We start from the raw sequence: 14664 nt of genomic DNA, 5'->3' as shown, positions 1-14664 counted from the left end.
CATACAAGACTAAATTGCACTGGCAGAGATAGCAAGTGGTTAAGGCATGGATTAGAATAGGAAGGGGATGGAGTCGGTCCAAAGCGGGCATGTTTAATATGTTGTAGAAGTTAATATACCTTAGCCAAAATCTTTAAAAATGGGCATCTAAAGTTAGGGTGGGAGCTCAGCACTTCTGAAAATCAGGCCACTTACTTTGGGGCCTAAATAGAATATTAGGTTCCTAATTTTATGCATCCATTTTTGACAGTCGTGACCATTGAGGATATCTGAAATTAATAATGTCTTGTATTGTTCAGAACTTACTAAAAACAGCATGCTGCATAACTGGCAGTATGTATTATTTAAGATTAAACTATTATGAAGATCATATAGTTTCCTAATGGCTACATATAACCTTACAGTTGGAAAAGGATTTTCTTAGCAATTTCTAAAATATGTACACAGTCTATATAATATAGAATAAAATGGATTCCCTCTTGAGTTGTCACCAAAGTCTAAATTCATATAGTTTCTAGTTTCTAATAGTTTCATAGTTTCTAATGGAGGCTATGGCTGCAACCATAATGTGTTGGAACAGTGGAACACAATAATGAAACCATATTTCTGTTCTATGTGGGCACCATTAGCATGTTACCACTCTGTGTGAGTAGGGGAGAGAAAAGCAGAGAAGTCTTGGGAATCAGGGTCCTAATGGCTTTGTATGGACACTAAAGACCTAAAGACACCTTTCATAAGAGTAGGGATTTGTGCTAGTTTCCTTTACCAAAGTGCCCCCATTTCTCCCTGCCTTCATTGTGCACTGTACTGTGCTGCTGATGATTGCCATATGCATTTCATTGGTTTTGTGTGTGTATATATAGTGTCAATAAGCCTCTTGTTGGCACTTTGGGAAAGGAGGCGTTATAAAATATATATGCATTCCATATGTGTGATTAACATATTCTTAAAAACTCATTTATTTTGCCAACTAATTGTATAAATTTCAACAGATTCCATAAACTACCCTTTTTATTAGCATGTCACCAAGCAGTGTCCATACCAATTCTGTCTTTGTTGCCATAGTAACTGTACTGAAAAGGTAAGTGTGTTTGTCTCTCTGCCTCTTGTAAAACCCACAGACTAGTGATTTGTGTGCTGTCATGCTGAATTAATTATCATACTTCACTATTCTATTTAAACCAGATATAGAAAATTATAATATTGGCTGCTTATCTTATTGAGTTCACTTATCGCCAAATAAGATAAGAAGGAAATGATAGCTTTGGTCAACACTGAGAATTTTTTTGATCTAGGAGAGTGCTTTGACACTATTGTTGTTCACAGTGCAGCAAAGACCAAGAGAAGATGCATTAATGGAATTAGCAATGAATGACTATGATTTTAATTCGGGGAAGAAGTTGCATTTGTTAGATATGGAGATCCAGGAGGCATTTCTTTGTTTCATGGCTTCATTATTAAAAGGTTATAGGTCGTACCTAAGGCCAATAACACAGGCACCTTCTGAGACCGCCACAGATGCAAGTTCCCTCTTTGAACTACAAGGTAAAGGTTCATATTCTTGATTTTTAATCATAAGCTAATAAAATATGCAAAAACTATTTTTCACTGGGGTGATAACGAAGAAGAAGAAACCATTTTCTTGTTACTGTGCTGAATGGAAAAAATCAAAATACCATTTAATGGTAGTGGGCAAAAATGATACGATGCCACTGGCAAAACAGTATTGAAAAGGTAAAATGTGTCTAATTGATAGTATTTGTTAACACAATAATAGAGATGTTTCATAACATTTGCTAGTTTTTAAAGATAACTTTTTGTATAACTTCTGGTTTCAGAGTAACAGCCGTGTTAGTCTGTATTCGCAAAAAGAAAAGGAGTACTTGTGGCACCTTAGAGACTAACCAATTTATTTGAGCATGAGCTTTCGTGAGCCACAGCTCACTTCATCAGATGCATACCGTGGAAACTGCAGCAGACTTTATATATACACAGAGAATATGAAACAATACCTCCTCCCACCCCACTGTCCTATCCTATTTGTTAGCAAAATATGTGCTGTTTCCTTCGCTTCAAAGTGTTCTTACATGCATATACTTTGTTTTAAGGGTTCTTAAAAAGTCGAGATCGGTCGCATCAGAAATTCTACACATCAATGACTAAAACTCAAATGTTTATTCGCTTCATTGAAGAATGTTCCTTTGTTAGTGATAAGGATGCAAGCCTTGCATTTTTTGATGATTGTGTAAATAAAGTAAGTGTGTTTTTAGTACGTTTGTAGTACTTGATTTATCTTTTTCTGTTGCTCACTTCCACAGGTACTGTAGATAGTGTAATATGTTTGTTATATAATTGTAATAAGCTTGATATAGCTTCATTATAAATTATTTCCATTTCTGCTTTTTCTTTCCTGTTTCACTTCTGTTTTCTGGTGCCTTAGTGTAACTGTTACTCTAGAGTCACTTTCTACCGATGTTGAAGTGCAAATTCTGGTAAAGTGAATAGCTAGATAGTCCAAGTATTCAAATATGCATCAGCAATGCACAGTGCACGCATGCAGGTTGTGATTTGTACATCCACGTACATAGACATTTTGAAAGTTTTGATCCATATTAGGAAATATGATATTCCTTATCATTTGAGTTGTAGTTCTTCCTACAGTTCACCAGGACAATACCACATTCTTTAAATAGCAGTTCAGTTTTCATAGGATGTGTGATGTTTTATGTAATTGTTTGGAACTGAATATGAGCATCATAAGAAACTGAATAGTATCAATTAATTACTTTTTATGCTTTCTATATAGTAAACATAAGATCCACTTGATCTTTGCTAACATTGGGTTGATTTCTTTTAATCAATTCTACCTCAGCACTTGCAGCTTTTCTAATTTATTAATTTTAAAAAGTTTTTTTAGTATAGACCCTCTGATGTATAATGAGCAAACATTTATATGTATCGTTACTCTTTACACTCCTAGGCAACAACAATTATATATGTTTCCCATAAAACATAGGCCTCCTTCCTCTTGTAGCTGTTTTAAATCTAATTCTTTTATGAATATTCTACTTTTACCTGTGGATATTTCCTAACAGACTTGCTATCAAATGTCTTGGGTATCTTGCATGGAATTCTTCAGCTAGCACAATACATTATTATATATTTTGAAAAATCTTTATCAAGTTTTCTTATGACATTTTTGTGGGTAGCATTAATTTAGCATCATGGCTTCATACTGCATTTAATGGAATACTCTCTGCTGCTCTCGTTTCTTTACTGCCAGGCAGTTCCCATATCTGTAACACACACAGAAGAGGAAAGATAATTCTGTCAAGGGCATGTGGGAGTACTCCAGGATTATGAGTGGTGTCTTTCAGCAGTAACTAAGAACTTGTCTACACAGAAGCACTCAGGAAAAAGATAATCCAAATCAACTCAAATTATTAATTTAAAGTGGATTAGTTAAACCTCATTAAGCCCCTACGTGCACATTCTTATTCAGAATTAAAGTAGCCTTAATTCAGTTTAATCGTAATTCATTTCCAAAGTGAATTAAACTAAACGGAATTAAGGCCACTTTACGTCTGAGTAAGAGTGTCCACCTAGATATTTAATGTGTTTTAACCAATCCACTTTAAATTCACACCTTTAATTAGATTGATTTTTCTGAGTTCCCCAAGTAGACAAGCCCTAACATTAGCTTTTTGCCAAGGTCTGAATGCTTTGCTGGATTCGGCTCATAGTGGCAGGTCATTTTACAGCCAGAATGCTGCGCTTCCCATGTCAAAGTAGGTTTGTTTGTGCATCATTTGCAGAAGTAAATTTGTTTAGCCTAGGTACCACCCAGACTTTAAGCCCAATTTCTGTTTTAGTGCATACAGTTGATAGTGCCCAAAATAATGCACATGCACTCAATTGCCATGTTATGGCTTTGGTACAGGCAAACCACTTATGTATGCACTTTTACTGATGAAGTTAGTTCCATGTGCAAAAGTGAGTACACAAAATTGGCTTGATCTTGACTGAAAAGTCTACCTCCTATTTTCTGCATTATGCTAGAAGTGTGTGTATCTGTTCAGGAAGGATTAAATTGCAACCCACAATTTTTAATATTATTTGGCATATTCTACTGTAACAAAAAGTTCTTATTAATACTGTTGGAAATATAAGATCTGTTTGTTGTCTTGCTAGGTACCTGGAACATTCTGTTCTGGGACATTGATATATAAGCAATGTGTGCTGTTGTCTAGGATTTCCTGTAAAGTAGGTCACCTGCTGCTTGTTCCACAGGAATTAATGTTGAAGATTATTAGAATAGTTACTTGTTAGGGGGCAAAGCAAAGGAAAGTCTGACTGAAGAATCCGTACTTTGGAAAAAAAAATATCTGAGAACAGATCTGACTTATTGTGCAGAAAGATCTGATTGGTATTTTATAAAGTGTTGTAATTTTGCACAATTCTCCTTATCTGCTTTTCCAGCCTTAGGTCGGTTTTCATAGTTATCCAAAAACAAATTAATAAAAGAAAGCATAATTGTATATGTTCGTAGACCATGAATTGATTTAATTAAACATTCAAGATATCTTCACAATTTAACAGAAAAAATCTTGAACTGGCTTCCTAGTGAAGCATCTGACGCATGTTAAACTTTTTTAAAAAGGAAAATTGCAGACAGACAAGAATGTACTCTAGTGGCTAACACTGCTGAGCAGCATTCAGATATAATTGCAGCGCAGACTAATTGTGTCTCTTAATGTTAAATAGGGCTTTTATTCAAAATGAGTTTATTATACAAATGCCAAGTTCACTCTGTTACATTTCATTTTATTTTATTGAATGGTTTCAGTGTGCGCACAAATCAGTGTCTTAGCTAAAATTATTATTTGTTCTGGGAGTTCAAGCAATACTCTGAAGGAGTAACTCTTCTGTTTATGCTGCCACTATACAGTCAGCAAATAGTCTATGCAGGTCTTAAGACAAAGCAAGAGGTTCTACTTTTAGAAAAGAAGAAAATGGCAGTGTGTTTGAGTATAAGGCTGAGAGCCTGGAATCATTTATTCCTGTCCTGGTTCTTTCTCCACTTCATTCTGTGGGAAACCTGTCTACAGTATGTCTGTTTCCAGTCTCTAAAATGGGGATAATACTTATTGTCTCACCAGGATGTTGTGAGAATAAAAGTCTTATACAATGCTTTTATAATAATCCTTGCATTGTGCTTTTTGTCTAAGAATCTCCATGAACTTTACAAAAGTGGGCAGCTACTCCTAAAGATAGGGAAACTGAGGCACATAAAAACTGTATTACGCACCTAGGATTTGCTGATCTCCATGGAGTAATTTCCCCCAGCCAGATTTTTCTCAATAGGATGAATAGATCCTCACAAAGGGATTTCTTCAACATCAGAGCAATATTAAGGTCCTTTCACACTGTATTCCTTGGCCCCTGTACCCCTGACATTGTTTTTGGGTTTATGATATAAGGCTTACTACAATTAAAAATGCAAGAACTATACTATAGGAAAATCAACAGTTAGCTGGGTCATTCTCCTCCTTCCCCTCCGATAACCAGATATTTATATTTGCCATCTGTCCATGACTGGAACAGTACAGAGGTGTCTGTGTGGTTGTCTTTGAACGCAGCTGAATGATGATGTTTAAGATAACCAATTTTATGGTATGTACAACTGGAACCAGTATGATGGCCCTGTTCCAAAGCCCCACCATGGGAGCATCTCAAGCCAAGGCGTAGTCTCTTGTTCACCTCAATTTCCCTTACACAGAAGCAGTTCTTTATTGATTATCTATTTTGTATAATAAAAGGATATTGCTACTTAACTTGCGGTATTGCAGAAATTATGAATTCCACAATATTAGGCTTCCACTGTAGTTTTGACAGCGGGAGCCTCACTATGTGAAGGGTTGACAGTGGGAGTCCCAGGCAGCCAACAGCAGAAGCCCCCACTCTCAGCCCCAGGCAGCCAACTGCAGAAAATCACAGAAAAGTAATAATGAACTTTATTACCACAAATAATAAGGTCCATTATTATTTTTCCGCAATTTTCCATGGCTTGTCCACAACTCGGCTACAATTTTTTACTATTAGCTTGCAATTCAAGTAAGGCCTTAGACATTGCTAAATTTTTTCACAAGATCTCATTTTTCCTGAAATAATTCAGAAATACTTCAATCCATATAAACTTCTGAGTTTAACATACTTTATTGCTGCAACCAAAAATAAAAACTTGTTTCTTTAAATCTTTAGAAATATTTAAATTATCAAGTAAAGTTTAATTTATTTCTGCTTTTTAAAGAGACATATGTTTGCTGTTCAGATGATTAAATAGCTAATCCTCTCAATTTGTCTCACGCAGTAAAATGCATAATTAAGAGCATCTCTGTGTACCAAAAAAGCTGTGTTTATCAAATTTTAAATGTGCTTTTCAAGGATCCTTTCAAAACTATATTATGTATGTATCTCTTACACAGTAAAGAGAGAAACTATGAAGTTATTTTAATTTTATGTTGCTGGAGGAATCAGCTTTTTCTGTACCTGAATCTACAGTTGCTAAACTTCCAGGAATCAAGGGTCAATCTGTAGGTTTCGTAGTTCAAGTTCAGCAAAGTATTTTTCTATAGAAAAAATGCCTTTTGCTAAGCTTTTAAAAAACAGGCATTGTAGTCAGTGACAGTTTAGTACAAATAAAGCCTGGGTTCAGAGGGTATCATTTTCCTAGTGTTGTATATTTAGAATGGTAGAAGGTGTTTTGACTTACAGGATGCATGGACAAATTGTTTCAGTGATCTCCAGTTGAAATCCAGCTCAGGCTAGTAATTGACAGCTTATGTGAAGTGACTCAGTAGTTGTTTTATTGGTATTATGGTGTTGACCACAATATATAGGAAGACCAAGACCATACCAAATTGTAAATTCATCAGAATAGTGTCTGAGTCCAGTTTCTAGGGGACATATTACCTGTACAGTCTCCATTGCTAGTGACTCATTAGCTTCTTTGCAGAGGATAGACTGCCTACTCATCCCTTGGAGAGGTCCCTCGAGGTCAGGCATGCAGCAGCTTAGGGAAGCCTATACTACTGCTGCTCATGGTATGCTTGTGTGCATAAACAGAAGACTTCAGTCTGTAGGCCATTCAGTTAGGCACTTTTGACCGGCACTAAATTTTTGGTTTTAAATGTACTTTTAAAATATAACATTTATAATTAGTGTGAATCTTCCTGAATTTTAGTGCAGTTTTTATTTATTTAAAATCTATATAAGCATAGTGCCATTAGCTGCTGATACATATTTACACTTGAGATTCCTTTTTTAGGGGAGTTAATGGAGAAAAACATATGCACTTTGTTTCAGCCAGGTACAGCTCACTCTATATTTGCTGGCTCTGATGTAGAAGATGTGTCTGTAGCAAGTTATCTCAGAAACGATCAGAGAACATGTCCGAATATTCTGAAATTTCTACAGATAACTCTGAATCTGAATTACATAATGTGCCCTTGCAGTTTCTGATACTAAGATGCTTAAAGTGGACTTGAAGACCATGCCGTTTACTCTTCCAAAAGAGAGCAAGAGCACATTTTTCGATCATTGTGATGAATGTGAAGTAAGTGCCATGGTATCTGAGTTGAACACAGCCGCTGCAAAAATTGAGCATTTTCGATGCCCTAGGAAGGAGGCAGACTTCCCCTGATGTCAGTTCATTGATGTTGGAGAGGTGCAACACATTACCAGCAGAAAAAAATGTTGCAGGGACAAAAAGCCAGAAGTGATGTTGGATCCAACAGGATAATTCATTTTTACAAAAGAGAGCGTGGCAGAGGTGTGGTTCATCTGACCAGTGGGCATTTCTTGCAAGAGAGCTTGCCATCCAAACACAGTAAAAGTGCAGTTCCCTTCTGTGTCTGTGATAGGTAGAGCCCTACCAAATTCACAGCCCTGAAAAACGCATGAAATCTGGTCTCCCCCTGTGAAATCTGGTCTCTTGTGTAATTTTACCCTATATTATGCATATTTCATCGGGAAGACCAGTGTTTCTCAAACTGGGGGTCCTGTCCCAAAATGGGGTTTCCAGGGGGTTGCAAGGTTATTGTAGGGGGAGGGTCACAGAATTGCCACCCTTACATCTGTGCTGCCTTCAGAGCTGGGTGGCCAGAGAGTGGCAGCTCCGGGCCAGGCGCCCAGCTCTGAAGGCAGCACCCCACCAGCAACACAGAGTAAAGGTGGCAATACTGTACCATGCCACCCTTACTTCTGTGCTGCTGCCTTGAGAGCTGGGTGGCTGGAGAATGGCAGCTGCTGGCTGAGGGCCCAGCTCTGATGGCAGAAGCACAGAAGTAAGGGTGCCAATACTATGACATACCTATAATAACCTTGCAACCCCCCCTCCCGCCCCATTTTGGGTCAGGACCCCTACAGTTAACAAGACCCTGAAATTTCAGATTTAAATACCTGAAATAATGAAATTTACAATTTTTAAAATCCTATGAACATGAAATTGACCAAAATGGACCTTGAATTTGGTAGGGCACTAGTGATAGGATTGAGAGACTTAGTAAGTGTCACAATGTGCATAGGTTGCTGGTGTTATGCCCTCAAAGTGCAGTCAGACTCATTTCAGATGAGTTGTTGGTGCTTTTATCCACAATGTATTTCTTCCAGTTTTCCTTTCAACATTCTTTGGTGTATTTTGTATAAACGTGACGCACTTGGCCATTATGATCCTCACTGCAAACTACGAATTTCAGAAGGGCTGCTGAGCATCTGTAACTCCCATTGACCTTATTGGGAGTTGGGGATGCTGAGTGCATCTGAAAATCAGGCCATAGTGACTTCATGAAGCTTTCGTCTCTCCCTGAAGTGGGTAGATTTACCATCCTTCTTGTGCTGTGCTCATAGAGAAATGCATGCTTAAAGGAAAAGAATATATCCTCCTACAGATCTGTTATGTGTAATAAGCTTATTAAAAGCAGCTGAAAGCTTACACAGTCGGAGGCTAAGTTTAGGTATGTGCTCAATCACTGTCTTTCAAGGAGAAAAGGCTGAGGGTAAAAATCCAGTACTGTACATTGTCTTACAGCCAAGGGAGCCTGCCATATACTTGACATACGTGATGAAGGCATGTGGCATGACTTTAATTTCAAGTCCAGTCCCCTGCTCGTTCTTATCACAGTAGTTGGTTTCACAGCCACACGGCCATTCATGGAATTTAAGTGTTGGTGTGGGCTAATAAAATGTGTCCCATGTGAGAAATAGTAATTGAGTAGGTTGTTTTGAGAACCATCTGAAATTCTACAGTTCCCAGCGCAACTGCTGCTGATGCACACAAATGATTCAAACTATAATGCTAAGAAGATCTGTTGGTATGTGGTAAAAATTCTCTTCTTTTGTTCTTCTTCTCTTCTCTCCAGTGAAACAATCACACTTTGTTTCTGTGGCTCAAGGAATGGAAAGAGAAGCTTTTGGTAATATTGCTAGGCAGCCTCTACTTCCTTTTGGTTCTTGAGGAAAACAGCAATTTTTGTTTTGCCTAATTGAATGTTACAACTGAGCCCAATTCTTCCTATCAGGGAGCAGAAAGTTTGAGCAACATCCGTTACTTTGGATAGGTCAGATGCCTTAAATCTGGCATCTCTTTAAATATGTGAACACTAAGCAGACAGAAAGGTTTGCTAGTTTATATCAATTACCAAAGTTAATTACTATGTAAGGAACTGAAATTGCTGTGCAGAGCTGTGTGATCTCACTAAATTACACCATTTGGATCAGGCTTCTGTTACTAGTCCAGTCAGCGATCAAGTTGGAATAGAAGAATAGCTGTAAATATTCATATTGGAAAATTAAGTTGAAGCAATTTCTTCTGTTTGCACACAAGTTTAGAGTGGCTTACCTCTGAAAGGTGGTGGTCCTCACAAAAACAACTCCTCTGGACAGTTAAAGGGATCCATGAGGAAACAAAATGGCTATGAGCTTATTATATGAATGAAAAACAAATTTGTCTCTAAACAGATAAATGTTCTGAGATAGATATCTCAAAGCTGACCATCAGGTCGGTCTTGAAGTGCTAAAAATAGTTACAAATAAAGCATCCAAGTGTCAAAAGGTGTTTTCTTAGCAGCGTTCCTTCCCTGGTTTGGGGGCTGTCATATAAATTCAGACTGGAAAAAGGCTTTAGCAAAAAGGCACATCAACTTTACATAGCTAGTCCTCATTTAACCTCCCCCCAACAACTGTGCCTCTTAATCATCACCTTGCCAGGAGTTCCTAGCTCCCAAATACAATCCTTCGATGCCAACATTGCATAGTGTTTGCCTGTGCTGTGCAGTAGACTTAACGTTAATTTCCTGTAACCAAATATAACTTTAACACACACTTTTCTTGTAATTAAATTTCTGCAGATAGATATGGACAAGAGTGGTGAAACACGGCTTATAGAGTTGGATGAGTCCTACAAGAGTGAACACACAGTTTTCATAACACCACCTGAGATCCCTCACCTACCTAATGGCGAAGAGCACCCTTTGCAGTACAGGTACTCAAGGGAGCAGCATAAAATAATTGCCAGCAACAACAAAAAAGTGCCCTGTTGCCTTTCTGCAGCTAATTTATAGAGCTGTATTGTGATACCAATAGAATACAACTTTCCAGTCCCACAATTTTTCATTCTGTAAAAAAGCTTACATGTGAAAAGCCTGCTGTGCCAGCTGAACTGAAGCTTTAATGACTTTCATTTGTGTGGACATCAAATTACTTTATTCAGTATTTTAATCTTAATCTGTTAATATTGATATCTAAATTTTAAAATTGAACATTCAGGGTCACAGTCTGCAATTTACAGAAAACCTCTTGTAAAATACTCACTGTCTGTCAGCTCCCTTTGATTTCAGTACAAGCTGAGGATGCTTATTTCTTTGCAGGGGCTACTGTATGTCTCAGAATCAGGCCCTTGGGTGAAAACTGAGGTTATTAATTTAGTAATTACATGTCAAATTAGATTATTTCTATTGGGATCTTTGTTACATTGCTAAATTAAAATGGACTTTTAGTAATCTAATTTTATCTTTCAGATGGGTTTGTAGTACGTATATTGATTTTTATGGACCTCTGTGTTCTGCTTTGTTCATTAGAGACTAAATCAGCACATAAGTTTCTTCTACTAAGTACAGTCAATACTAATACATTTGACTTGTGCTAATTTATTGGAATACTAATAAAGAAAAACTGTTAGTTAAGACTCAAAATTGGTTACGTAAGTGGATGCAACAAGTTGAGAGCTTGTGTGTTTATGCAAGTTATCCAGAACTTTCAGTAAAAAAACTTTCTGTTCCTTTTACCTGAGGAAAGTATGACTGACATTCTTAGACCTTATGTTCACTTCTGATTGAAACTGTCTTATAAAGGTTAGATTATGGCATTCTTTTCTTTTATAGCTATAGTGGATTTCCTGTGCTGAAACTAGATTTGTTTGACCCACCTGAGGGGTTCCTGACTACACCAAATAACAAATTGTCTTCAAAAGCCAGTAATCCCAACAGCCCATCCCCAATGTTCAGGAGAACAAAACAGGTACTTTGAAATATTTCAATTACTAGAGAAGTTTTAAATTTTTTAAGGGCCTTCTGCTTCCACGCTTAGCCATCAATACCCTTGGTTACCATGGTTGTAGATGCAACTAAAAATAATTTTCGTCACCAAGAAACTTAACTTGGGCAAGATTGATTCTTCTTCAACTGTTTGTGCACATATATCTGAGGTCGGCAATCTTTCAGAAGTGGTGTGCCGAGTCTTCATTTATTCACTCTAATTTAAGGTTTTGCGTGCCAGTAATACATTTTAACGTTTTTAGAAGGTCTCTTTCTATAAGTCTATAATATATAACTAAACTATTGTTGTATGTAAAGTAACTAAGGTTTTTAAAATGTGAAGAAGCTTCATTTAAAATGCAGAGCCCCCCGGACCGGTGGCCAGGACCCGGGCAGCGTGTGTGCCACTGACAATCAGCTTGCGTGCCGCCTTTGGCACGCGTGCCATAGGTTGCCTACCCCTGACATATATTCTGTTGTAGTGTGAGTTTGGATTCTATTGGCCAGCCATATCCACTGAGAGCCCTGAGTGTCCCTATGCTCCCGATTCTTCAAAGGATGAGTCCCACACTGAAAAGTAAAGAGGATTTCAGCCATCCTGAAGACATGGCACTAGTATAGGAATCCCATATTTCCTTTTTTCCCCTCTATATATTACCAGTTGTAGCTCATAATTTCCTGTAGAGACCACTAGACTTGGAGTTGTTATCTCTAAACAAGTCTCTTTTTTTCTACTTAAGGGCACAAGGAGCTTTCTCACCTTCCTCTCCCATAGTTATTTAAGAAGTGGACATTTTTTCTGCTTTCTGTCTTGTGCCACCTGTGTCATCAAATCGGATGACCAAGCAAACTTTTACACTCTCTTTTTAGGGCAATCTCCATTCTATTAGTATTCATTATTTAGATTGCTATAGCACCTACAGATGGGTAAATGAGTTCCAAACACACAGGAAGATACAGTTCCTCTCCCAAAGAGTGTACCGTCTACAAATACACAAACTTAAATGGGAGGTTGGGGGAAAGAATTACAAGCAAAGTGATGAGTGGTAACAGGTACGCATTTTTTTTTATTACATGTGCATGTTCAGACTCACTAAATTCCCCTCCCTTTTTCTCTCTGCCCTGCTTATCTTCCCCTTATTACAATTCTAGTGATTTTACACACCCCTTTCTCCCACCTGTAAATCTCTTCCCTCCACATAAAGGTGCAGTCCAGTGATCAGATATATAACTGAGATAACTAGACGAATGTCAGCTAATTTCTTCTAGGCCTGATAGAAGTGGGCCTTCAGGAGGGATTTCCACTGAGAGGGTGGCAGTCTCAAGGACCAGCTCAGGAAGAGTGCGGTCAGTTTGTGGGAGATGAGGTTGTAGAGTTTCTCTTGGAGTTGTTTGGGGAAGGATTTGATGATATCCTTAAATTCCTGGGCGGACTGGGCTGTGTTCCTTATAGTAGGTAGTGACCATTTTCACAGCTTTATTGAAGTACCTTATTTCTTCTTCCCTCCCCACCTATTGCTATAGATGGCTCAACATTGCTTCTCTGGGCTTGTTCGCAAACATCTGAAAAAGAAATGTCCAGGCCTTTTCAAATCGTAATACAAGTTTTTAAAAACAGATTTTCTCTAGTACGTTTTACAGTCTGACAGTATTGATAAATCACCTAATGTTTCTTGCTTTACAAATTACTGATGAGCACTAAATTGGATGTACATGGGCATGCACACATTGTACTTAACTTAATTAATGAAAATTTCTTTTGAGTATTTGGTCATGTAATCAGCTTTTGCTTAATGAGTGAGCACTTGCAGTCGTTACTGCTACAGAGCTTGCTTGATCACTATTCAGTTCACTATGTCTTGATTTTTATGATCTGTCGTGCTCCTGACTTAAACAAGTATTTTAAGTAGCTTATTTTCCCCTCTAATGGACAGTGCTGAGAATTACATTTCAGATGAATATTTACATTCTGTATTTGTAGTAATGAAATGTCTTTTAAAATCATTAACATTTGGCAGTACAAATAGTTTATCCTTGGAAATGTAGAATTCTGACGCTACTATATTTATCCATGCTTTTCTCCCACTTCCGGCTACAACTTGCGGTTTCTTGAGGTATAAAACAGTGCCAGGCCTCTTGACTTTTTATTTCCAGGACTTTTGCCTGTTTTTTTGGTCCTAAAAATGCCTTGACAGAACAGCCTCCTTCTTACCCTTGCTATATAATACTGTCCATTTTCTTCTACCTATATAGACAGGATCCGAAGATAACGTGTTCAAAATTTTCAGTTTGTAGCTGGTTGATGGATAGTCTCTTTTCACAGAGATCTAATTGAATTATTGGTAACAAAAAACAGTTTGCTGGACTTTCACCAATATTATAAGCTATGACATCTTGAAGAACCAAACCTCTGCAATGGTCTGGTCTTAAACTCACAGTAAGTGCTAGATCATAGTGTAGTAGCATCCAGAGTGTAAAAAAGCTGAAAGTATCTGTGCTTTCACTGGCCTTCATAGTATTCTTCTACAAAGCTTGGTTGTCTTGTCAGATAAAAGGAATTACTGGTTTGTCCCCATGTTTCCTGATCTGCATGAATCATTAAGAAAGAGAATTAATCAAACTGGAATATTCAAGAGCACTGCTAATAAGAACTCATGTGGTATTAGGAATCTTTCATCTTTGGAATCCATTTATGATCTTTCACCTAATTTAGCATGTAGAGGTTTTAAAATTATTCAAGGCTGGCTTTCATGAATTTTCTGAGAAACTGGATGAAAACAGGGTTTCCTTCCCTCTTGTTCCTGGTGACTGAAACCTAAAGGACACCAAAAAATAAAAATTTAAAAAAACCCGCCACCAACAACAAAAACTTTGTGATAATAAGATTCTGTACTTTTACAGTATCTTCCCTCTGAGTACTTCAAAGCACTTTACTGTGGGAGTATTAGTAATTAAACATCACAATATAAGACTCTCTGGTGTAGAGAACAGCAGCTGTTGTATAAGTAGGATGTATAAGTAGGGGCATTGCCAGCAGATCAAGGTACATGATCGTTCCCCTCTAGTCGACATT

At 37.5% G+C, this 14664-nt stretch overlaps 1 protein-coding gene across 1 annotated transcript in view; it reads left to right on the top strand.

Moving 5' to 3' along the window:
* Positions 1–14664, top strand: part of DENND4A (DENN domain containing 4A) — a 102338-nt gene that overhangs the window by 57239 nt on the left and 30435 nt on the right. The window contains exons 12-15 of the mRNA XM_077827388.1: positions 1327–1545; positions 2109–2254; positions 10407–10540; positions 11439–11574. Of these exons, the coding sequence (XP_077683514.1) occupies positions 1327–1545; positions 2109–2254; positions 10407–10540; positions 11439–11574 (635 nt within the window). The remainder of the gene's footprint in view (positions 1–1326; positions 1546–2108; positions 2255–10406; positions 10541–11438; positions 11575–14664) is intronic.

Source organism: Eretmochelys imbricata, chromosome 10 (genome assembly GCF_965152235.1).
Source record: "Eretmochelys imbricata isolate rEreImb1 chromosome 10, rEreImb1.hap1, whole genome shotgun sequence".
NCBI classification, from domain to species: Eukaryota; Metazoa; Chordata; order Testudines; family Cheloniidae; genus Eretmochelys; species Eretmochelys imbricata.
Note: the sequence above shows the minus strand (reverse complement) of the source record. Positions and strands in the feature narration are given on the sequence as shown.